Below are 27442 nucleotides of genomic sequence, written 5' to 3' on the forward strand. Positions count from 1 at the left end.
AGAAGCTGATTTAGCTATGCACTTGACCAATTCAACATTAAGATCACAGTTGTTAGTGACCAATGAGTCTCCAGAAAAAGATAATACACTGGTCATCAGGTTCATCACTAGGTTTGGTAGTAATACCTTTAAAATTAGAGATACAATTGAGCAATATTGGCATATTTTGAAGACTGATAGGTTTTTGGGTCCATTATTAGATAGTCAGTGTCGGTTTAGATTCAGGCAAGTTAAAACCATAGGTGAACATCTGGCTGATTTGAAAAGTAACAAACCCACATTCTTTAAATTGGATAATAGGATAGTTGGCAGTACTTTTTGTGGACATTGTATCTACTGTAAAATGGCTTCTAAAACCAAGTCATTTACTTCAATTAATACAGCAAAGATTTATGATATAAGACACTTACTTACATGCACTAGTGAGTGTGTGGTATACATGGCAGTGTGCCAATGTGGCTCCTTCTATGTGGGACAGACTTCTTTAAGTTTGAAGCAACGAATTGCATTGCAGATTAGTGACATTAATTGCAATAGGTCACATAGTGTTTTGTACAAACATACACTGATACATGCTGGGGCCCACTTTGTATTCCTGGGTATTGATAAGGTAATAGGGAATGGATTAACTATAGCACGGAAACATAGGATTTTGACACACAAAAAAAGAATGTGGATACTGTATTTGGGTGCACTATTCAAACCAGGATTAAATGATCATTGGTAGCTGATTTCAGTTTAGAACTATTGATCCTGAAACTTGAGGTTAATTGATAATTGTGGGTGGACTGTGACATACACAATTCACATGAATGTTTATTTTGTATTTATATTAAGGGTTTATAAGATTTATAAAATTTGTTTTTTTGGAGTTTGTGTAGTGTGAAGTTACTTTAAGTGTGTTATATAAGAATTGTATAAAACGGGGCTCTTCCCTTCCGGATGTATACACTGATGATGTCAGTAGGCAAAACCTAGGTTTGTTGGATGTAGCAGATTGATCGTCCATTAAAGACTATATGGAGCTTACTTGTGTGTCCTGATATTTTTATTTTACCCATCTGGGTGGATTTATAGTGTTCTAGTGCTGGATTTTGGTCCGTTTCATATATATATATATATATATATATATATATATATATATATATATATATATATATATATATATAGATACACATATTTATAAATATATGGGTCTACCTTATAACATCGAATGCCCACAACATTGAATCACATTTCATTGAGATGAATGCATCGAGAAAAACTCCATATCATCCTACCACACTTGCTAACTGAAGAGACTTCCTATTCCTCCCTAGCAACAGTAGTGAAGGGAATGGAGAGAATGTAAATGTACAGTTCACTGCATGGCTCTGTGATAAATGTGGGTGTGCCATGAATGTGTGCCCTTTTCTACAATATAGTGCGATCTTGGAGTTGGTACATTTAATTTTCAAGGGAATGTGGGGGGTGCAGGAGATGCAGCTCCCCCAACCGGCTAAAATGTAGGCTGGGATAGTGTAGGTCTCTGGTGTTTTGGGGGGTGGGTATGTTGTAGGTGGAGTTTCTGTAGTTTTTTGTTTTGTCTGGGGGTGTGTTCACGGAAGTATGGTTTGATGATCGTGCATTAAAATTTGTGTGATTTTATTGGATTGCAGCCATCCTTTCTTTCATCCTTTGGTCATTTTCATTAGTTTGCGGTTCTATGTGTGGTTTCTACATGCGCATGCATGTATGTGTAAAGGGAACAAAGGCTTCCAAATTAGCAATCCAGCTATACTTGATCCTGGAAAAAAAACACTTGCTTTTGTTTCACTTATCGGGATGAAAATAAATTTTTTGCATTCATCACCTAGTTGTAGCTCCTTTGGATGTTACTCAGTAATTTGTAGAAAAAAATCTGAATAATTAATCAAGAGAAAAAGGGAACTCTTACTGTATTTAAACCGTACTGAATGAATGTACCAACTTACTGCATTTACTAACTTCCAAAGAAAAAGAAGAAGAAAAACAAGCAAGAAAGGGACAACCCCCCCTTGTGAACATTTAGCCAGTCTTCCTTTACAAAACAAAAACTTTACAGTACATAAAAAAATATGTCTGAGAGCTCATCAGACCGTGCTTAATTTCACTAGCATTTAACATTTTCATCATCTACCAGGTTCATGTAATTGCACTTCAGTAAGTACTTCGGTATGTATCTAGTTTCATTGCTATAGAGGGAGAAGGCCCTATCTGTGACAAGACCACCCAAGTTAACCTACAAGTTCAAGTGTCTGTTTGAACTGCAATTTTTTTTTACTTTTTTATGCACTTGTTAACAATATATGTTCATTGAACATAAGTGCCCCTTTTCATGGGGGAGCACTGTTTGGTTAAGTGATATGCTCAGTGTCATAGAAATAGACACACAAGGAATAAAGCTGTGTTCCTTGGGGTACAGGAAACTGATTTATATGAGAACATCAAGTTTCCACAAACATTGAGACAATATTTTAAGTGCAGAACCTTGAACATGCACATGACTAAACATCAGAACATTGAATTTCAGTAAGACAGGCTATGGACACAATCTCCAGTAATCTATGAACCTATGACACTAACTGAATGGCCACAACAACACCAACAAAAGTCAAACTCAATGAATAGAACTGTGCAAATTGTGATGTCTCTAAAACCTAAAACCCCAATACTACAGAGTAGTTCTCATGATAAAAAAAGGTGAGCAAATGAAAATCTAAGTAGAAAGCGACAGTGATCATTTTGTGAGGAAAAATACTCCAGTGAGCAATTTTATGCATATCAAATCAAATGTGCTTTAAAAAAACTGTGTATGTGCACCAGTATATGTTGGCAAACTCACATTGTCACCAATAAAGTCATAACTTTCAAGAAACTGGGAATGTCATAGTTTGCTTTATGCTGAAGGATGTGTTTAAACTGTCTCTGCCTCTGTATGAACTTTCTAGCTTGCAGAGATGGTGGACATCCAGTAGTCATCCACACATGTAACTTGTCTACCCTCTTTTGTTCCCGGACCAACAGACTCGACACTGAAGGCCGATACAACATTCTTTTACCAATGCGACATGTAAGGTTTCTATGCCATACTTCTACAGAATTCTAAGGGTATGGCAAATGGAGATGATTTAGTACTGAAATATTCATAAATGCATTAGTGAAGAGGATGGAAAATATACAGATGTGGTAGTTCTTGTCTGGAGCTTATTCGGTTTTACAAGGATGTACCAGTCGGTGAATAAATGAATAGGTTCTTTCTGTGCTATCTGGAATTTATCCCTTACGTGCATAAAATCAGGAAGTACTTCTTCTTTATGTAGAAATGCTAAAGCACCCAACATTTTAACTGACAATTGGAATAACACGCATTTTCAATACAGTGTAGATAACCCTAAATTCTGTACTTTCCTCCCCAAATTTTGTCCAAAGTGAAATAACACAGCTCCATAAATATTAGCTTTAATACTTTTGATAGCAGGATCTGACAGGATGTAATTCACGCTCACACTTAAATCACAGCACTGTGACAGGTCAAACATGGATTGCCACATAAAATTGTATGCTTTCAGGGTTTTTCTGATCATGAGACAGTAACCCAAAGGGATGTTTTTCATATATCCTGGGTAATTTACAAACCCATGTATACTTTAGAGTTGACAGAAATGGCCTTTGTAAAGAATGTACCTCCCTTCAACCAAATGGTTGCTCTGCTTACATTGTACAGGTTGTCAGTAGTAGAAAATACTAACAAATAGTTGTCTTTCTGAATGTCATACAACTTCCTTTCAATGAAAGAATGATTTTTAAGTGGGTAGTTTGCAGTAGATATGCTTTCTAGGGAACCATCTGTTGCTACAGTAGTAGTAGGCATTTTCTGTTCATTTAGTTTACTTATTGCAGCATACCCTTTCTACTAGGAAGTGAAGCTGCACGCTCTAATGATGCGTCACCAGTCAAACACGGTGTGTCATGACAAACTGAGGCTCTGTTCCTAAATGGCATGACTTGTATGATGTCTTTGAACTTTAGCTGGATCACTGACATGATGGTGTCCCGTAATCTTTACTGACTCCTCATCAGCTGCACATACTGTTACTGCACGACCTGCACACGTTTTACTCACTTTAAGTTTACATGCCCAGTATTTTCTTGTTTTATGAGGTATTTCTCAATTATATCTGAATCCATCATTCATGAGAATTTGTTTACCTTTCTTTGATGCGTGTGATTGGTATATACTTCCAACTGAGCCAGGCATGTGCTGCCATGTTATCTGTCATGATGTTCACTCCCAACCAAGGGTACACATGTATTGGAGCCACATTTTTATATATCATCTACACTAATAGTCTGTTGTAGTAATTTCAAAGAGTTACACAGGGATGCTGTAGTATGTAACAAGATAGTGTAACTTTTTCATCTAACTAAATTTTTTTATGAGTGAAGTAATGACAGTCAGTTTAAAAATACTTTAAGTGATATAGCTTCTGTATAACTATATGACATTGTCTCCTCTTAGTATGTCTGTCCAGTAATGGGGTTTCCAGCAGATGATGTGCATTATTTACAACTAAATCTGTATGTGAGTGGTCTACTATGATTGTTTTAGATATGTGCTATTATATCTTCAACATATGGCATGTTTATGTGTTGCGTACATTCTTCCGGAAGTATGAGTACTCATAGTCTATGGAGTTATGTACAGTTGCCCTAGTTAAAGGATTATGAGAGCATTCCATGGGGTTTATATTAGTTTGTCACAATCCCATTGCAGCCAACACCTGATCATTGACCCTCATTCAGCTAGAAATGTTTCACCGATTCACTGAATTTACTGAGGGCAAATTAATACTTCCCCTACAGCACAACTTTGCCCTTTTCTCTACTGTAGTGCAATCTCAGAGTTGGTATATATATTTAGGGGTGGTGTGGGGGGTGAAGCCCCTCATTTGGGTGGGTTCGAATTCCATAGCTGTCTGTCCGTTGTGCTGTACTTGCCCTCAGTAGCAAATCGCAGAAATCATTTTCATTGAATTAGGGTCGATGATCCGGTGTTTGCTGCAATAATATTGCAGCGAACTAATATAGACCCCATTCCATGATGATACAAAGATAGCAGCACTACAGCTGTACGATGTTCTGAATTTCAGTCATATGTATATTTGAGGTTTTATTACTTAAAATGTTGTCATCTCGATGCTCTAATATTTGAACATGTGGAAACTCGAAACAGGAAACATCTTGTTAACATCTCAGAGACTTAATTCACTGTAGTATTGGCAGAAAAATGACAGACAGTAATATAATTGCTTGTGTTTCTTTTTGTTAAGTTGCTGTTCTAAGCAGTTTCCCCTTTTTGAGTTGAGTATTTTGTTTTTGTATCCACGCAGGGGATTACAATGCAGGGACTGGGCCCTAATTGCATAAATATCGGTGTGGCTCATGTTCAGTGGGTCCATGCAACCTAACATCATGAAACTTGAATCTGAAAAAAAAAACAAAGCAGGGAATACCAAAAGAATAAAACAAAAAACACAGAAAACCTATTCTTCTAATGCAAGTAGTTTGTCTCATTAACAGTTGGCATACTCTTTTTTTGGACAATGCAAGTAAAAACATCATCATAGTCATAAAAGTGTGTCACAACACTTGTTCCCTGCCAGTATACCTAACATGTTGGCATACTCTTTTTTTGGACAATGCAAGTAAAAACATCATCATAGTCATAAAAGTGTGTCACAACACTTGTTCCCTGCCAGTATACCTAACATGTCTGCCTCTGTACAAAGAATGAATGATGGTATTATTATGAAATCCAACATTTCTGTTATTGACAAATAAGTGATGTCTGATGTACAGTGTAAATTGACTGTGTACCACTCAGTACAGCCCACAAGTAACACCGCATGCATCAGGTATTATCTGTGTAACTGTTTTTCCTCTCACTGTTACTAAGTGAATGTTCTGGTCCATAGTTGTGGGCTAGACACATTAGCTCTTTGACTGCACAGTCATATACCATGCACAAGCCTGATGGAGGAGCTGCTGTGCTGCTGCCATTGGCTGTCCATTGTCATTATCATTGCTGGTGGGAGAAATGATAGGGAGAGCTGCACTGTCACTATCAGTAGCTGACTGTGGCACCTGCACACACCAGTCCACCCTATGGTCATGTTATGCAGAATGCAGCAGGCAGCACACATCCTGCATGCTGTAGTAGGGTCATACTTAAAGGCTCCCTAGACTCATCCAGGCAATGGAAATGGGCTTTCAGCAGGCCAACTATATTTGTTGTTATATCCTTTCTACCCAATACTCACCTTTTCTCCCTTCTTAATGGGTCACCCTTGGAAATCTATCTATATCCTCACATGGCATATGAAAATTAGTGTAGTTACCTACTCTTGTTTATGTATACCACATAAAGTACTCAGAATAGTCCTTCTGTTTAAAATGTAATACATCATTGTAAATGTATTTGAATTATCTGTATTCTCTGTTAAACTCTACATACATGATACCCTGCTATTAACCATAGTCACCTTACTACTACTAGCCATCTAATAGTACAATGTTCCAAGTTATTCTCCTGTTTGATACACTTTCTGTAACTTAGTTATATTTCTGAAACTTATTATTTCTCTTATTGTGTATTCTGTTTATGGAGCTTTTCTCCCTGGCCTCCACTGAAAATGGGCTCATTTCAGCCCAGTGGACTTTCCCGGTCAACAAAAGCAAATAAATAAACGGATAAATAAAATACTTGCTCAATGACTGCTCATATCTGAGATAGGTTGGTGTTAAAAAGCTCTCCTATAGCTCCCTGTGGGTTATAGACTGCTGTCATTATCCAGGGTTTGAGTGGGTAGCCTGAGTAAACTTGGACAGCATGGGATTTTTAAGAGATGAGCAAACATGGAGAACTGCCATGCCAACCAAAGAGATGTGGTGTGTTTTGTGCATGGTTGTGTGTGTATTTATGTATAAAATGCCCCATTTAGAGATGGCAGGTTGGCTAACTTATTCAGGCTCAAAACCTGTACCTTGAATACAGGACCCTCAAGCCTGAATCCTCTACATCCAAATACCAAACTCTCATCAGCAGGTGCATTTTTAAGGTTTGTTGAGTTTCAATGTATTTTCAAAGACTGTTGAGTTTTAGTGCATTTTTAAGAACTGTTGAGTTTCTGTGCATTTTCAAAGATTGTTGAGTTATTGCATTTACAAAGAATGTTGAGCTTCTGTGCATTTTTAAAGAATGTAGAGTTTCAAGGAAAGATAGGTTTACTCTTGCTCATGCCATAACTGTTTTGTTCAGCAAATGGCCATCATCACTATTTGTACTATAAATTTTGAAAGCAGTGTTAGTAGCACAACAAGTAGCAAAGGTAACTGTCTTTGGTACAGATGGCTGTGGGATCTACTTCCACACCATGTAGATGGAATGCTGATATTGCAGTGCCCTTTAAGGGGTGATGGATGTGCTGCACTCCTGAGGGTGTCCTCCTTTGGATGAGATGTCTTGTAACTATGAAAATGTTGCCAGTTTGACAGCCATTCCGTATTCCAATATTACCTACTTAATTTTTTTTCTTTTTTTAATGTAATATTGGCAATTTATTCTTCAAGGGCAGCAGGTACTGAATTTGTACACAAAATACTGAAATTCAAAGTTTTTTGCCAATAGTTATAGAACTGTTTAATGTGGAATTATTCAGATGAATTTTACTTCAGCAGATATTCTGTATATTGACTGATATTGGTGGGTTGTAATGACAAAAGTTTGAGTGGTCTTTTGTGGTTGAGATTTTATGTAATTGGTAGTTTTCTCATTATTGCTTCATACATTTGGTTCATATTTCTTATTTCATTGAATACTGAAAAAATGTTCAAACCTAGAAATTTAAAACACACTAACAAGCAGTGCTATATTGTTCAAGGAATATAATTTAATATAATTGGGTTGGTGTAGCAAAGAACACATACATGTATGCATGGACCTAAAAATGTGTGCAAAGCCTGTTGTTTGAAAACAGCCCAAAGGTAAACTTAATCCACCACTGACCAAATGCATTTTCTTTGAATGTGGTTTCATTGCTGTTTCATTGAATATAAGTTTCAAGGGCAGAGAAGATTACTATTCATGCTAAGTCTGTTTTCATTGTGAGACTACATTGTTTTGGTTAGCAAATGGCTATCAGTGTTTGTGCTATAAAAACTGAAATAAAATTTTTAACTATCACTAATCATGTAGAAGTAAAGAAGGATATAGTATGCACACTGACATTTTTGAAAAGTGTTTATGGTAATTGGAGAGAAATATCCAAGTAATGGAACACTTTAATGGGTGGGGAGGTACTAGAGGGGCCCTGTTGTGGGGAAGGGGGCTGATTCATTACTCTTCCTAGGGCCCCATTTGACGATAATCCATCTCTGCCTCTGGATGCACCTGTTTTTGGTGCAGCTTAGCTAAGCACCTCAGAATGTAAAATAGCTTAGCTGACAGCAAAACTTAGCAAGGTGGATGGAAAAGGTGCAACTTCACTTTTTAAATCTCTTATAAGGCCAGTGCAAATGCATATAAAAAGGTGACTATGAATTACAAAAAGGTGGGAAGAGCTCCTAATTTGCATAAGATAGTAACATGTGTTTCCCATATTCCTCATCTACTTCTCATTATATCTTCATCTGTGTACTGCTTTCTCAGACTGTTTTAGACAGCTTTATCTAAGTGCATTGGGTATCTCTGAATTGTGCCTTAGCTACGCTAAATAACAGCCAGCTCAGCTTCTTGCTACGCTAAGTAACAACCAGCTCAGTTTCATACTCTGGTAAGTAACAACTACCCCAGCTTCATGCGACACTAAGTATCAGCCAGCTCAACTTCATGTTATGTTAAGTAACAGCCAGCTCAACTTCATGCTACGCTAAGTATCTGCCAGCTCAATTTCATGCTGTGCTAAGTAGCAGCCAGCTCAGCTTCATGCTGCGCTAAGTAACAGCCAGCTCAACTTCATGCTACGCTAAGTATTGATTAGCTCGGCTTCATGCTGCACTAAGTAAAATCCAGCTCAACTTCATGCTCTGCTAAGTAACAGCCAGCGCAACTTCATGCTATGCTAAGTATCGTCCAGCTCAACTTCCCAAAAAGCATAAGTGCAATGACTATAAATACCACCCAATGTCTGGATTGCAAAATATAGCAGTACTGGAATATTTGGCAGAACATATTTCTGTATTTCTTGTTTCTTTTATATTCACCAAAACAAAACAAAAGGTATTCTGTTATAGTACAAGTTTAAGGCAGTGTAAAGTCATAAAGTATACACTGTATGAGGCGATGACAGTTCCTCCTAATTTCTGAAAATATGAAGTATGAAACATTGTATCAAGTAGTGTTTGCCTGTATGTACTTTTGAGAAGCTTATTTAGGTACTCCAGTGAGCAGGTTGCAGAGAAATTCCATATGTGACCAATTCAAGTACATGATTAAGCATAATTAGATTGTTTTCTCTGAATTTTATTAAAATTGAGCTATTTGTATTTTATCAGGACTATTATGTTGTAATTCTGTGCCCAACTGAAATGGACATTCAGGTTCGGAGGGTTCTCCAAATACCACTTTGGTCACAGAGAGTCATTTACCTTCAAGGATCAGTACTGAAGGACCAAGACCTCATGAGAGCAAAGTGAGTTTTTTCTTGTTTTTTTTTTTTTTTAATTCATTGTTCATCATTCATGAGTCATGTCTTGATAATGAATGCACACTAAAAGTTTTACTCACAAAAAAGTAATATTGTATTGTATTTAAACATTTGTAGACACTCTGAGATGATGCTGTATATAATATAATAAATTATAAATCAGCAGGTATTCTACAAAAGTGCTTATCTATGTCTTCATCACCAAACATTAGGCTGTATTCATTAATGCCTACGCTAATCCTGGGATTCATTAATGCCTACGCTATGTGTACACAGTTCGGAGTGAGCAGACAACACCAGCATGACTTGCACGTTCTTCTTCTTCTTCCTACTTTTCCATTCCTACTGATTTTCTTGCAGCTTTAAATCCTGATGGGGATTTATAAAACGTTACCACAAAGTGTAGACTACGTGGAGACTTAATATAATCTTTCTGCATTACTAAAAAGCACAAAAATGTGGTAGGGATATTCTTAAATAGACACCATGTACACTTAGTGTAGGTGTTATTGAATCTGGTCCGAAGTGTCCACTAAGCGTACACCATTCTGAGTAAACAGACAACACAAACTTAACTCCCAACTTCTTCTTTCTAATTTTAGTTTTCCTACTGAATTTCTTACAACCTTAAATATCAGGGGGATTCATTAAGATTACCACAATGTGCAGACTACATTTGCACTTGGTGTAATCTTTTAGAGTGAACAGACAACACAAAAATGTGGTAATGATGTTGTTGAATACAGATTATGTATACTCTGTGTACATTTGGTGTACACTTAGTGTAGGCATTCAGGAATGCAGCCTATTGTCTTGATATAAAGTGTTTCTTCAATGCAGTGATTATTGACACTTTGAAGATGTTTGACTTAATAAGATTAAATCAGAAACAGAAACTAGTTATTAGAATGTAGTGAAAAAAGACTAAAGCATGAAAGAGGCATCATGCCCTCTTCACTTTGTGGCATTTTCATTTAATCTAACTTTCTTAAAATCAGTACACCTGTTTCTGAGAAGTAACAGTGATTATACTTCAATCTGACATTTATAGTTACACATTTAAAGGAATGCAAATAACTCCATTTGTTTGCTTAATTAGTGGGTCAGATCACTATTGCTGCCTGTAATTTTCATCAAAGGGAAAATGTTTTGCTACAGCAAAATATGCATTTGACCAATATCTGAACTCTGTAACATTGATGTTCTTGTACTGCGACATGTGGTTTTGCATTAGATAATGATGAGAAAGGAGATGATTATCTGAACGATTAATAATATAGCTTCACATCCATTTCTGAATTAAAGAGATGCATTTATTTGTTTATGACATTTAAAGGTGTCATTATTATCTGAATTTGTCATTTATTTTCGGTTATCAACACAAAGACCTGCATGCTGGTAAATATAAGTCAGCGATTCCCTCCTAGAAATTCCCAAGTTCATACAAAGAATATTAGTTATATCAAAGTGCACCACCTGCTTACAGCACAGGTGACCTAAGTTTGAACAGCAGCTCATATGCCTGATGGAGGAAGCAGGGGAAAATAAGAGTGCCTATCAAGGATGAGGGGATGGGCAGTTAAAGACTGGAGTGCTTATCACTGGTGAGGGGATGGGCAGTGAATGATAGGCAGGCCTATCAAGAGTGAGGGGATGGGCAGTTAATGATAGGAGTACCTGTCATGGGTGAGGGGATAGGCAGTTAATGCTCAGTTCATGCTGCTACAGTAATGACAACACCTTGGCTCTGGAGGGAGGCAGTTCAACATGATGTGGGGAGCTGGTATAGGAAAAATATAGGAATTACCACCCAAGCTGGTGATAATAGCTCTTTAGGGAGCAGATTGAGGAATATACATGTGTGCACAGTGGGACAGAGGCAGCCCTTGCAATGAAGCAAGTACTGATATCATCAGCTGGTGAGGGGTTAGACCATAAAAGAAAAGTGCTTTCATTGCTAGTATAGCAATGAGAAAACAAAGCACCTCATGGCTGCCTGGAAGATGTCCCCTTGGACAATGCAGATTTCAAGGCGATGCAATGCTTGCCAGGCATGGGAGCAAAAACCATGTAAAAATACACTGTTACTTTAACAGCTTGCATGCAAGGAAAATGACTTTCCATAATGTGTAAAGGTTTCAGTTTTTTACTGTTCTTTGCTTTAGAATAGCACACACTTATTGCATGATTAATTATGAAACTAATGTATGACATGATTAGCATCTGACAGTGATTTTTTTTAATTATTGAGTTCCATGGCTTCAACAGTAACTCTAAAGCACGTTACATTACATAGATGACTATCTAAAGTGATCTGCACACATGAAATTTCAAGAGAAAGCAACTCTTTAACATGTTTTCTCCTACATTAATTAGGAGAGCAGGCAAACCTGTCTCTCTGTCTATATACAGACACACACATATATATACATATATATATATATATATATATATATATATATATATATTTACTTTCAAATCCTGAATGCCCAATATCATGAACTATACAATCCCGAGATGACAATATCAAAATCACAACTAACTGAAAATGCAAAATATCGACATTTACAATATTGAAAAGGAAGAAGCAGAATTAAAGATCCAACCCTCCCCTAACAAAAAAAGAAAATAACAAACTAAATCAACACACCTCACACTGTAACAAGTTTAAGCGGGGGGGGGGGGCAAGCCTCCTTGCACCCCCACACCCCCTGCTAATTAAATATATCTACTCTCAGATCACACTACAGTGAAGAAAATGGTAACAACTAGCACACAAGCATAACAACTACCTGTAGCTTTCCTCCCTGTTCACACACACACACACACACACACAAATCTATTGACTAATACACCAGATTACATACACTAAACCTACCCCACAATAAAGATAACTAAGTTTGCTGCTTAACCTTCTATATACTTACATACTTTACCAACGACTCACTGTTCCGAGTTTCACATCTGCCGTACTGTTTCCCTTCACAAACTAAAAACTTAAATGGATAGTGCACAAATAACTAGTAAACTTTTAACTGTCAACAACAGTTTGGCATTCTGACACTCGAGGTTTTCAAATTATGGTAAAGCAAACTTTCGACATTCTGGTCTTGGGATTGTGTTGTTCGAGATAATGGGCATTTGGGATTTGAAAGTAGATTCATATATATTTATCTATTTATATATGTGTGTGTGTGTATATGTGTGTGTGTGTGTGTGTGTGTGTAAATATATATATATATATATACATATACACATATATATATATATATATGTGTGTGTGTGTGTGTGTGTGTGTGTGTGTAAATATATATATATATATATACATATACACATATATATATATATATATGTGTGTGTGTGTGTGTGTGTAAATATATATATATATATATACATATACACATATATATATATATATATGTGTGTGTGTGTGTGTGTGTGTGTGTATATATATATATATATATATATATATATATATATATATATATATATATATATATAAATGATTGCATAATTATATGTAATGAAACTGGGTAGGTAACTTAAATCTTAATGATGTGCAAGTGTTCATGCTAAGTAACAATGGTTGTGATTCTCATAGATTGTGCAGTTGTGCACCATTTCTCAGGCTATGAAAGGGCAAAGCATGCCAAAAATATCAGAGCTGCTGATAATGACTACTCTGTTTTTTGCTACTTTGGTCACACAGCGACATATGTTACTGAGTAGTGCCATTCAAATTGTGTTTTTTATAAAGAGATTTCTCCAGTTTATGCCTGTTTACTGAGTAGTGCCCCCAGTTTCGGCAAGTATGTGACAGCTGGTCTCCAACGCCAAAAGAATACATTACCACTAGTGGCTAAAATATCACAAATACCTTGATCAACAGATAATTGATTGCTTTAGGGTAGATCCTGACATTGTATGATACCTTATTTGAATGTGTACCTACAGAGAGAATTTATAGCAATGCATGCTATTCCCATACCTGTAAAACTTAGGTTTGTATAGTTCTTTCTTTTCCAGTGAGAAAGCCTTTTAATGACCAACAAAGGATATGTTAGGTATTTCACAAACCTTAGATTCTGAAATATCCAGCAGTTCCCTTGGCATGATATTTCTGCATGTGAAGGAGTATATGTAGTTTACTAGCACATCACAGGAAATGTATATACTACTTCACATGTAGATATAGCATGTTAGTGTGACGCCCGTGCCCTGGCCCAGCAATCAAGGAGCCTCAATCCTCACCACTAACACCAGTGATGATAGGGGGAAAGGATAACAAATATACACAGTGAAGTGCAATTTCCCTTAAGAGCACACACAGATCACAGTCAGTCCGGGGCTGGTCACTCCCTTTCTCTCCAGGTCCCCAATAAGACTCCCCACTGGCACAGCTATAGGGTCCAGATCTCAGCCTAGTGGGCAAGCTAAAACCTCTAGCACCCTCTCTGTCCAACCAGTGCTTCATGTCCCTGCCCAAGTAGCGCACACACACACACACACACACACACACACACATACATATATATACACACACACGCACGCACACACACACACACACACACACACACTTTGAGAAGAGTTTATACAACCACACAGATACTCCTGGGAAAGGCTGGCACAGGTTCTCCAGCTGTTCCCCTTTTCCCCAGACTATACAGTAGTAACAGCTGCCACCACCCACTAATATTTATCAACTACTCAAAGGCCCTTAAATGGGTGTCCAATTATTACTGTGCAATATTATTATGCAATTAGTAGTATAGCCCAGGGCTAAAGCTATTGAAGTGGGTTTGTACAATTTTACCAAAGGCATGCAAGTACTCAAAAGAGCTTAAATTATCTCTACAAAAACAGCCACAGTTGAAAGGCTTTAAAAATATTTAATAATAAATAGTTAAAACACAAGACAATACTTTTTACTACACAGTGCTAGTCTAGAGTTCAGAGATCACAGAGAAATACTTAAAATAGTTCAGTAGTACCGTTCTGACATCACAGAAAAACATTTAGTCTAATCTTTCTAGTTTCTAGCAATTTCTAAGAGAAAACACAAATCTAAGATAAACTTACATATAGAGCAAGACCGTGCTGATGAGTTTGGATGGTCAAGACAAAAATGCTTAATGCTCTCTGATTCTCTCTGCTTTTAAAATCACATTCCCTGTTCACATTACATCATTCTTCACACATCCCTGGGTTACATTACATCATTCTTCACACTTCCCTGGGTTCCCAAGCTAACAGAAACTACATTTACATTCTTCACCTCTGCATGCAAATTCTGGCCATTAACTCTGGCCTTACAACAATAGGCAGGATGCCTCCCTCTAGACTTAGTGACTCCGAGTTTTAACATCAAAGGGTCACAACATGCTTTACTTGGTCAGTAGAGTGCACTGTTGTTACATTTTTTCAGTTCCACATGTAACACTATTTTTACCATCTAAGATAACAAGCCTATGGTTTATATTAATATTTACAAATGACAGAATTACCTCCAAAATTCTATATGGCTGGGCTGGCAGCCTTCATTTATCTTCACCCAATCTTCACAGTTGGCATAAACAAACAGTGCAAAATAAACAATTTATGGAAGACCCAAAAGGATTTCATAGAGAACTGGGAAACAAAGTAAAAGGAATAGAAACACCACCAAAAAAAGAATTAGGTACATGTTGAAGAAATATTTAGGAAAACCCTATTGAACACAGCAAAGATGCTGAATGGATAGAAGAATTAAAATATTCAGCAAGAAGCTATAATGTTGAAGAGATGAAACTGGAAGAAGTAATAGCCAGAGAAACTGACACAAATTTAAAAAGAGTTTCTAACTGGAAAACCCCAAGACCAGATGCAGTACCTAACTTCTGGCTAAAAGTATTTACACAAAGATATGACCCAGAATAAGAATTCCTTATATGCACATTGTGAACACAAACCTGGTTAACAAGAGGAAAAATGATACTTCTCTGCCCCCCCCCCCATTTTGTTACTCACTTCTGATTGTTTTAATTCCTCATTGTATTCTTGTTATTATCCTAAATACTGACTCCTTCTTCTCCCTTTTACTGCCTTTACTGTCCTCTCTTTCACCACTATATCTTTAAACTATTTTAGCATGTGTGTCTACCTACCTTTGATTAAATAAGTTTCAGTAGTTATTGATATTTAACCATACTGTCTATACACTCTTATCTTTATTTATTGAGTTTATTTTAAGCATTCTTTCAGTGTGTTGGCATCACTATATTGTGCAGCGATGTTTCTGCACATAGAAATGAATAGGGTTGCCACCTTTCATCATGGCTAAAACTGGAGTAAAGCCACACCCCTTGGGTCACCAGTAGCCTTGCCCATTCCACCCCCCTCTCCCACCCACATTCCGTCCAGTTTGTGACATTATGGTGACATCACCCAGAAGGGAACGCCCTCTTTTTTCTGTTCCTGCTGCCTGCTTTCGGTTGATTTATTATGCTTTTCTGTAAAAAAGGCATAGTAAATCAGTCAATTTACAAACTCCAGTAGTCTGTTTCCTTTTTGAAACAGAATACCGGAGTTTGTACAGTGTTTTCCTGACTACCGGAGACTCCAAAAGAATGCAGGGTGTTTGTCGGTAATAGCAGTTTATGCTTGTCTTGCAGGCAGTGACATTCTAAATACAGCACTATCTTCCCTGGGGTAACTAATAATGCCCCCTCATCCATTCACTGCCAAAGACTAACCCCACAAAGCAAAACCTGCCCCACGTCGGGGCTACTGACCTTTTACAGACTGCACTCCTTTTATTGCTCAAAGTGTTGCAAAAGTTAAAATCAACCCAAGAGCTTCTGTTTGCATGCGCTAACAGTCATGAACAACACTGACCAGTTTTCGGAGGGCTGCCTCGTCAAGCATAGAGTACCGATCTTCATCTTCACACTCCTCGATCCGGGAACAACGTGCTGCCAGACTGTCAAGCCTGAGCAAACCTCTTTCGATTCACTGAGGACTAGGATGATAAGACAGCTAGTACACAGTCATGAAGGATTTGTCTCAGGAAATCCCTTCAGGAGTTCTTTTTGTATACATGCACAGCACAAACTTGAGGTGGTCAGCACTGAAACACTTGGAAATGTATCGGTTATTGATCTGATTTAGTCTGTTATTTTCACCATGTCAATCCAAGACACTGCCAGGCTTCCAAAGCTACTGCTGTCAGACTTAGGTTAAAAAAAATACCATGGAGTTAAATTCAATCCATGCCTTTCAGTTCTGTGTAAAATATCCATCTTGCAGCACATTGCATGTCCTGCTTCAATCCTAAAGGTGCTGTAATATAACCTGTTTACTTGGCGCTGACTTAAAACCGTGCAACTTCCTACATGTGCGCATCACGCATCCGCCCCTTACATACACCTGCCAATTCAAAGGTTCGCGCAACTTGGAGGGATGGCTCAGCATCTGCCGGGGAAGGGACTGCAAGGTGAGGATTGGTTAGGTTAAATTTCTATTAGTTGTAGATCTGCTAAAAAAAAAAAACAAATTTGGCAGTGGCTCAAAACCCGGACTTCACGTGTCCGGTTTTGAATAAAATTGATAACTGGACAATTTGTCAGAAAACTGGACAGTCAGGTCAAAAACTGGACAGCTGGCAACCCTAGAAATGAATGCATATAATCATATATGTGTGAGTGCTATCACCGCATGCATTTTATCATGTGATGAAGCAGTGGTGTTTTCTGTTGCGTGTACACTTTGTCAAATTATGTAACAGTTGAATTTCATTGCATCCACCATTACTTTATTCAAGGGTTTTTGCACTTTTTTTGAGTTTGTGTGACCTTAGAGTTAGTATATTAAATTTCCAGGAGTGTGGGGGGCAAGCCCCACCATGTAAAAAAAAGTTGTTTTTTTTTGTTTTACTTTTTGTAATTGCAGATCTAGTCTATTGGCTTACATTTTCAATTACTCTCTTTCTCATTGGAATAGCACAATGGTGAAGTTGTTTTTATTGCTGCATCACAGCATCTGCATGTCATCTTTCTGTTCATGTCGGCCTCCATGTGGCCTTCTCTGGGGTACCTTGTTTTCCATTACATTTCAAAACTTTCCATTGGAAGAATTGAGAACCCTGTGAATTGCCTATAGATGTGCATAGTGTGTGTGTGTGTGTGTGTGTGTGTGTGTGTGTGTGTGTGTGTGTGTGTGTGTATGTATGTATGTATGTTTCTTGTACTCATCCTATAGTGAACTGGTGTCCCTTCAAACACTGGTTCTCTGCTCTATGCCCACTGATTGCTAAGATAGGGTCCATCTTCCCCATAACACTGAATATGATAAAGCACATTTTTAACATGGATAGATACCTGCTTACAACTGTGAAACTACCTATATCTCTGCAACAAAAAATGTTGCTGTATCAAGCTATAGTTGTGTCATCACATAAACAGAGACAGAAAAGAAAGATAAATGCCTTTGCAAACAAAGTTATGAGCTGTGATCTAGCAGAAAACAGTTAAATTCTCTAGTGTCAAGAAAAAACGTAAATTATAACTTCAGCCTGAATAATACTGTTTCCCTTCTTACATGAGACTTCTAAGAAATTAGCATTCTAACAGATTATATAGTTAAGACGTAATCTGCCATCATTGCAAAGTTAGGGCTCCCTGTGATATTGAAGTGACAGGAGCAGAAGTTTAAAACTGCTCAGAGTAGAGAAAAAAAATTGCAATCATATATGAGCAGATGCCTTAGCTGTGGTTGCTGACCTGTGGGAGTCAACTACATAATACAATTTATTATTGTACACTGTTAATATGCAACAAGAAGTAATTCTGCACAGCAGTTGTTAATTTCCCTAAAGATAATTATGGTATTATTGACAGAATGTAAGGAAAGAGTAGAACCTATAATGAATCTGGGTCATGGCTGGTTAAGTACATTCACTCTTTCTAGAGGAAATCAAAAAGTTGATAAAGCAGTTTATAAAACTAACAGACATGTCCATTACTTTTGATTCGCAAGAATGAAAATATTTCCTCACAGTGTCAAAATAATTCAAACTTTGAGGAGGCTTTTTAAGACTGCATACCAGAGTACTGTATATATGGCTGGTACCCATTATTTTTGGGGATCCTTACAGCTGTTAGAGCCCCAGCTGCTCAAATTCCAATAACTCACAGGCAGGGGCTCAAATGGCTGTGACCCTGAATGACCAGCTGCTTACACTCGAAATCAAACATGAGTTCAGCAACGCAACTGCAGCACCATTTGCTTATGTCCAAGTTCTCACCACGGACCAGGTAAACAGCGGAGCAAAATGGGGAAGGTGAGTTTTGATTTAGGGAGGGGGATTATGGGTTTAGGAAGCAATTGAAAGGTATTGGTAGGTTAGGTTTAGGCAGGAGATGGGAATTTTAGGATTGAGAGGTAGTGAAAGGTTAGGGAGGGCAGGGGGATTTTAGGTTTACAGAGTGATTGGGAGATTAGGGTTAGGAAAGGTAGGAGGACTTTAGGTTTATGGAGAGATCTGGAGGTATCAGAAGGATAGGGTTAAGGTGAGGCAGGGGAGCAGGAGTTTAGGTTTGAGGAGCAATCAGAAGGTTAGGTTTATGGAGGGGAGTGCAGGGGGATTTTAGATTTAAACAATGATTGATTATTTTAAATTTAGGACGTGATTAGGAGTTTAGGTTTAGGGACTGGATGAGAGTTTTTAGGGTTAGTATCAAGGTTCTGGGAGGGATAGTTAACCATTTGTAACTTCATGGGGACTGAGTTAGTGGGAGTTATGGCACTTGCCAATGTGAATGAGTGGCAACAGGGAAGTATGTCATGAGTTAATGGCAAGTGAGCATTTGTAGTAAACCCATATTTTTTGCATATAACACAAAGCAAACCATAATTTGCTGTTCAACCATGTAGTGTGTACTAGCTGTTAATGTCATTATTATTTGTCTTAGATAGCTGAATTGTGGAGAGACAGTCAAATTTTAGGAATTAAAGTCAGGTAATCATGATGCTGCTGTAAGTTCTAAGTTGAAAAATGAATTATTCCAGCAACTTTCTGGGATTTACAGGTACCTGCAAACAAGATGCATGCATGGTAGGGGAGCTTGCTCATGAAATTAAACTGTTAAGAGCGAAGTTTGCATTACACAGTCATGTAATAAAAGCAAAATAAATAAACATGTTAATGATGAAACTGTGACTTAAAAATGATATAAAAAATTAGAGCACTGTGGAAAGCAAGACAGTAAAAGCAGCTTGTTAAATCTCACTGATTATCCATTTGTTTCAATGGCTCTTTAGTTCCCATCCTGGGCATTGTAATTATCAACTTTCCTTTCCAATGCACCAAGATTATGCTATGAGCATCCTGTAGGAACAGGTTTTAAATGATTCATAACTATGTATGTTACAAAAATGCTTACGGAGCAACCACAAGAAGCCTTATATTAGAGGAATCTGGTGTTATTTACAAAGAGCAGACTCTCTGTAAATTTTGAGTAGTCCAACAGAGGTGAATAAAACTCTCATGATTCCTGGTGCTAAGTTTTCTACAATTATTAACATGTCCATTACACATGCTCTCAAAAGTTTGCCAGCTATTTGTAACTTCTAAATCAGTAAATGATAACTTAGTCGAGTTAATTTGATGAATTTTATCTAGATTGAAAAGTACTGCCTTATCACTACATTCTCCCCCTGGATTGCGCAGGGTAACCAAAGCTGCTTATTGCCTCCTTTCTGTCTGACTCCACCAGCACCTAAATCGCTTCCCAAACTTGGGGCATCTACATCATAGTCAGGGTTTTATATGTCTAAGTCATAGAGCTGGGGGGTCTGTATTAGATAAACAAAAGTTTATCTAATCGAACGCTCACATGAGCGAAAATTGTGGAAATCGAAACCGCAGTTGTGTGATTGCGGTACAGTGAAGATGGGAATATTTGCCCTTTCCTCTCTGTAGTGCAATCTCGGAGTTGGAATATATATTTAGTTTTGCCCCCACAGCCACCAATGTGGGAGCATGCACCCTCACCCCCTCGCAGCTATATATACCAACTCCAAGATTGCAATACAGTGGGGAAAAGGGCAAAATTGTGTAGTTGGCCAACTACTTCATTGCCCTGGGAAAATTCCACAAATTGCAGAAGTGATTTTCAACTGGTTAGGTGTTGATGAAGATGTGTTTGTTGAAAATATCTTTTGGCAAACTAATATAGACCCATTCAGACATATCATTCAGTTAGTGTTCATCGTACTGTCTAGCCTGAAACTCATTTTTCATTTCATCTGTCTGTTCATTGTAAATATTTATATCTGTAGTCAATTTCTTGACTATTAGAAATTAACTTTTTACAAAACCTTTGAACACATGATGTGGGTGCATGCTACGCTTATGCAGATACCTATCTTCTGCACCTCCTTCTTATAAATACTAGTAGTAAGTTTTCCTGCCAATTTATTTACCCTAATATCTAAAAAGTTTATTTCTTCTCAGGAAGATGTGAGTTTAAACGTAAGAAAATCCGTGGTATTATCAAGGTAATAAACAAGGTCTTTCAAACTTTGTTCATCTCCCCTCCAGATAAGAAAAACATTGTCCACAAATTTCTTATAAAACAAAATATTAACAGTATAACATCCTGAGAAGTTAAAGATGTGTGCATGTTCCCCCTAATTAAGTGCTATATTTGCATAAGTATTCACAACTGACATCCCGGTTTCCACACGTGATATATGATGAAACAATTTATCTTCAAACATTAACATTTTACAATTTAATACTGTATACAAAAATAGACATTTCATCTCATTTCTTCTGCCTGCATAGGCACTGTTGTCACAAAGGTGTTTCCATACTGCCTGAACCCCATATTGATTCGGTATCACTGTGAATAATGAATTGACATCCATTGTTACAAAAATAAACTCATTAATCTAATTATTTTCATACCAATGATGAAACATTTCCACAAAATTACAGGTATCACGTATATAGCGCTGCACATTACTTAAAAAAAGGTTTCAATACCTCTTCTAGATATAAAGAAATCGATTTGTTCACCCATCGTTTACCAGAAACAATCAGCCTCCTGAGGGGTTTATTTTACTCTTATGAATCATAGGTAATCCATACAGGATTGGGATAATGGGATGTGCAACATAGAAGAAGCTATATAAATCACATGATATTTCATCTTGAGATTGCAAATCTTAAATAAAACTAGTAACTCTGTAAAGAATATGACTCGTAACATTCTTTTCTTCTTCTTCTTCTTTTGGCTGTTCCTGTTAGGGGTCGCCACAGTGGATCATCTGTTTCCATTTCCTCCTGTCCTCTGCATCTTGCTCTGTCACACCAACCACCTGCATGTCCTCTCCCACCACATCCATAAACCTTATATCAGGCCTTCCTCTTTTCCTCTTACCTAGCAGCTCCATCCTTAGCATCCCTTTCCCAATATACTCTGCATCCCTCCTCAGCACATGTCCAAACCAACGCAATCTTGCCTCTCTGGCTTTGTCTCCAAACTGTCCAACCTGAGCTGACCCTCTAATATGCTGATTCCTAATCCTGTCCATCCTTGTCACACCCAGTGCAAATCTTAACATCTTTAACTCTGCCACCTCCAGCTCTTACTCCTGCCTTTTTGTCAATGCCAATATCTCCAGCCCACATAACATAGCTGGTCTCACTACCCTCTTGTAGACCTTCCCTTTTAATCTTACTGGTACCCATCTGTCACAAATCACTCCTGACATTCTTCTCTACCCACTTCACCCTGCCTGTTCTCTCTTCTTCACCTCCCTTCCACACTCACCATTACTCTGAACTGTTGAGCCCAAGTATTTAAATTCATCCACCTTCGCCAACTCTACTCCCTGCATCCTAACCATTCTTCTAGCCTCCCTCTCATTCACACACATATCATAACATTCTTATGTATAAGTTTAAAAACTTTATTGTCACTTAAAAATTCATTCATAGATGTTAGATAATCCTGTGTATCCATGATGACAATAGCACCCCTTTATCTTTGCTTAATTAAACATTCCAAATTATTCTGTAAACTAATTAGTCAGATTCATCCTTTAGCAAATTATAATACTTTGTATTATCACACTGTTCTTATACTTGCTTTATTTGCTGTTCACAGATGTTATAAAAAGCTGTAATAACTGCTGTGGTCACCTGAATAAAACAACTTGATCACTTGCATATCTGTATAGCACAGTTAGTATCTTTAAACATTAGCTTTAAATTTAAACTCCTCGTGAACATTTTTAAATCAGTTAATGGTTCCACCACTGAATCACTAGTAAAGGGTATAAACTCTAAGGCTTTTTTCAAAAGTGTAGTATCAGTTTGAGTCAAAGTAAGGCTAGAAAAATTCATAATTACAGAGTCACCATTCACCTCTTGGTGATGGAATGACTGCATGTCTGCAGGCCGTTGTACCGTATTCTTTCATCCCCTTCTTTTCTTTTTCTTCCTCTCAATGGCTCCCTTCCATTTGCCTTTATTTTTTCTGGCAGGTTCAGCTTCACTACATTCTGCAGATGTTGCAAACCCTCACCCTGATTCAAGTGTGTTGCTACATTCATCTCTACCACCTCAGAAGCAGGTTGATGTTGTCATGGATGTGACAGCACCGCTAGATGGCTCTCACCCTAAGGGATCTGAAGACAGCACTGCTAGATGGCTCTTGCCCTATGGGATCTGAAGACATCACCGCTAGATGGCTCTCGCACTAAGGGATCTGAAGACAGCACCACTAGATGGCTCTCACCCTAAGGGATCTGAAGACAGCACCGCTAGATGGCTCTCGCCCTAAGGGATCTGAAGACAGCACCGCTAGATGGCTCTCACCCTAAGGGATCTGAAGACAGCACTGCTAGATGGCTCTCGCCCTAAGGGATCTGAAGACAGCACCGCTAGATGGCTCTCACCCTAAGAGATCTGAAGACAGCACCGCTAGGTGGCTCTCGCCCTAAGGGAACTGAAGACAGCACCACTAGATGGCTCTCACCCTAAGGGATCTGAAGACAGCACCGCTAGATGGCTCTCGCCCTAAGGGATCTGAAGATAGCACTGCTAGATGGCTCTCGCCCTAAGGGATCTGAAGACAGCACCGCTAGATGGCTCTCGCCCTAAGGGATCTGAAGACAGCACTGCTAGATGGCTCTCGCCCTAAGGGATCTGAAGACAGCACCGCTAGATGGCTCTCATCCTAAGGGATCTGAAGACAGCACCTCTAGATGGCTCTCGCCCTAAGGGATCTGAAGAAGGGCTCCTCAATGACGAGGGAATGAATGGCCTCAAGGCTGATAGGGAGTGGCTAGATGTCCAACAGACAGAAGGGAAGAAAGAAAAGCACACAGAAAATGTATTATTCAGTAACATCTGACTTGTCTACAAACTGAAATTTTAAGTTTTAAGGTTTAAGACAAGCAGAACTTAAGCAGCTTAATCCATAGGGTCATAGGTTCATGCTAAGCTAACTGCCCTTACAAGCCATTTTAAGCCTAGCCAATTATCCCTTGTGAGAGTTGAACCCTGCACCTTGTGTTTGTAAAGCAAACAACTTAACCATTAGGCCACCCTCCCAACCATCTTAAAAAATGCAGCAGTTTGTTTTGCAAAATCAGTTAATGCAGAAATTGCATACGTCCACTGACTATGTTGCAGGATATACAATAACTAGATAGCTCAGTTCTCTTTGTAAGCTTTACCTAATATCAAAGAAGACGGTCTTAATCTATAGATCTTTTTTACAGTGCCTTCCTTGCTGACTTTAAAACACAGCCTCACTTGGCAGGTTTTTTCTCAGTGCCTCTTCCAGAAGGAATATCTTTCCAGAATTCCTGCCTCATTCTTTTTAAGATTTAAAAAAAAAATGCAAAGTTTTTAAGAAAAAGCAATACTCTTGTTTCTGATTACAAAACAACTAATCCTTCTAAGATTCGAATGTTAACCTTTCACAGCTCATCAGCAGACTGTTTCTTTTAATACTTTGTTTGTACTTTGCAAACACCCATTGTAACCCCCATGCTCACACACCCACACACAAACCTCTCTCTCTCGATATATAGGTGAAACAAACCTTGGGCCATGTCACACTTTCCTGCTCCCTCAGCTCAGAGCCAGGTGAAGCAGTTCGTTGCACTATGATGTGTACACATTAATCCTACTACCTGTTGGCATACAGCACTGCTGATATGCTGGAAAAGCAAGAATGTTGCTCTTTATGATGGATTCAAGTGGGCAGTATCACTGTAGGCATGGAGTTTTAATATTCTGTGCAATATTCCTTAAGCCATAGCAGGACTCATGCCATGGTTAAATAATAAGCCATCCCTTGTATGTTAAAAAAAAAAACCTCTGTTAACACAAATGCTCTGCTCATCTTTTTTTGGTGCATTGACAGGGTTCTCCTGCTCAAGGTTCTGAATATTGGATTGATCCTTTCACCCAAGCGATCATTAACCTAGCTCTGTCCTTCTATGATTTTATATATCTCCTTGATGTATGTTTGGGTTTCCATTTGTCAGACTCTGTTAGAACTGTGAGTATGGGCCTCTTGAATCTTTGACATGTTTTATCACTACAGGCCTAACCAATTATTTTCTTTACTACATTTGTAAGGCACAGTGGAAGATTGCATACGCAGTACCTAGCTGACAGTTGATCCCAGGTAAACAGCACCTCTGAAGGATTCGTTCCCTCATCCTTTTCTACTCCTAGGTGTCACGCCCATAAATGGCTATGTGCAGGGATAACACTGTTTCAGAAGGTTTGGTGTAGCAACAATCGCTTCATTATTCCTCCCCCTTTCTTTTCTATCCTTTAAATGTGTTTATGGTCTGATTGTAATGGCAAAAGATGAAGGGCTGATATGGCAATGCAGCAACCCCAGGGTTAAGAGTGAATCCTCACACTCTGAAGTTTTATAACATCACTGAATAGCTTTCAGCTCTGACAGGTCTTTGTTTTTCTGTTGTCTCTGGGCCAATTTTCGTTTTGGTTTGAATCACTTCCTACTATAATAAAGGTAAAGTAGTTTTCTGTTTACTGGCACTTCGTATTTACTTATCAGTCTTCCCATCCTGTGAGTACTTTTACATTAATTCAGATCTAGAAAGTGGGTAAGACTTTCTCCATTTTTTGGCTTTACTTTTACCTCAATTGAATATCTCAGAGTTTGTCATTTCGTATCATACTCTGAGAATCAAGCAGCATTTGTACTTGTTTCTTCTTCATCTGTCACATTATTAAATGTTTGACTTGGTACTGTTTACAGTAGTTAATCTGACATGATTTAAAACCATGGATTACATCTCCCCACTAACTGGTTCAACCTTAGCTGCAAACATACAATCTGGTGCATGCATTTAAATGCACAAACTCGTCATTTGTGCACAGTTTTAGGTTTTGCCCAAATTTAGAACACATGAAATATTTTTCTCTAATTGTCTTTAGTTCCTTCTGCACTCGGGAGCTGCTTGATATTGTGTTTATAGCTCTAAAAAAGGTAAATGTCTTTTTCTTCACCACCAGTACTCAGAACATTATTCCCAATTCCAGCAATTTGTGAGATTGTCTTTGGCCTGCAAGGTCACTTGCATTCAGTGATAACTCGCTACCAGTTACTTCTTATTCAGATACACTAGTTGGCTTACAGACTTATGACTCACCTGATTAACCCACTGACAGATGGGTAAAGCAAGACTTCTTTAGAAATCGTCTATTACAATGATATCCACAATTCAGGCTGCTGAATTTTTCACTGGCTTTAACCATCTTCTGTCAGCCAGATTAGATCAGACATTCAGAAATGGGTTGCTTTAACCACTGTGTAAGTCTACATGTGAAACCTTTGAGTGCAGACTACTGGTGTCATCCTTAAATAAGTGAGTATGCCTTTTTTTAACAACCTGTAATCATTGGTTCATGCCAATGTCAAATCAGAGTATATATTTTGGGATTTTCTGTTCAAAAGTTGAACTAATATTGTAGCCCACTCTGTGGTCAGCCAAACTTTCCTTTCAGTTGTTCTTGCAAAAGCTAGTAAATAGCCTCAACATCATAATTAGGACTCATTTCTTTACTAAGTAAACTGTTATTACTTGTATCCCAGACTGTGGCCCTTCCTGGCTCTCTCTCTAACGTCCAGCTCCCTCTGGCTTGGGCTTCAAATTATGCCCATAACATCTGGATAGCACTTTGCCCTTAGCATCTGGATAGCACTTTGCCCATAGCATCTGGATAGCACTTAGCTGTTCTTTGGTGATCCTCATTGAGAGTTTATTTTTCCGTTGGGCCACTGCGAGGGTATGTGTTAGGGTTTGCATAGCAGCAGTACTCTGTTGCATGTCACATAAACAACTTTAGTTCATTTCTTGCTGAGCAGCAGCCCTTTGAAAAAGAGCTCTATGACCTTGTCTGTATTGTTATATGCCTTTTGGTTAACAATTTGGTTTAGTAAAGGTTCTTTTACAGTTCACTAAGTCATGGAATATGTTGAAGCAGTTCTAGACATCACCACCACGTGACAAACTGGTACTTATCTAGACACACTTGGCTCAGGAAACTGCAGTTCCAACCACGTCTTACATTTTATTCAATTCAAATAAAGAGTGTTGTTTTTAAAAAATAAAATAACATGCTTCACTCCATCAGCAAATTACAAAGCATGCAGTTTATTTTTCAGTTAAGGATTAAA

At 38.1% G+C, this 27442-nt stretch overlaps 1 protein-coding gene across 1 annotated transcript in view; it reads left to right on the top strand.

Annotated features, from left to right (window-relative positions):
- Positions 1–27442, top strand: part of LOC122790589 (potassium channel subfamily T member 1) — a 1237971-nt gene that overhangs the window by 440174 nt on the left and 770355 nt on the right. Inside the window, exon 12 of the mRNA XM_044058115.1 lies at positions 9574–9710. Coding sequence (XP_043914050.1) covers positions 9574–9710 — 137 coding nt within the window. The remainder of the gene's footprint in view (positions 1–9573; positions 9711–27442) is intronic.

The sequence above is a fragment of the Protopterus annectens genome, chromosome 16.part0 (genome assembly GCF_019279795.1).
Source record: "Protopterus annectens isolate FY-2018-M chromosome 16.part0, PAN1.0, whole genome shotgun sequence".
NCBI lineage: Eukaryota > Metazoa > Chordata > Ceratodontiformes > Protopteridae > Protopterus > Protopterus annectens.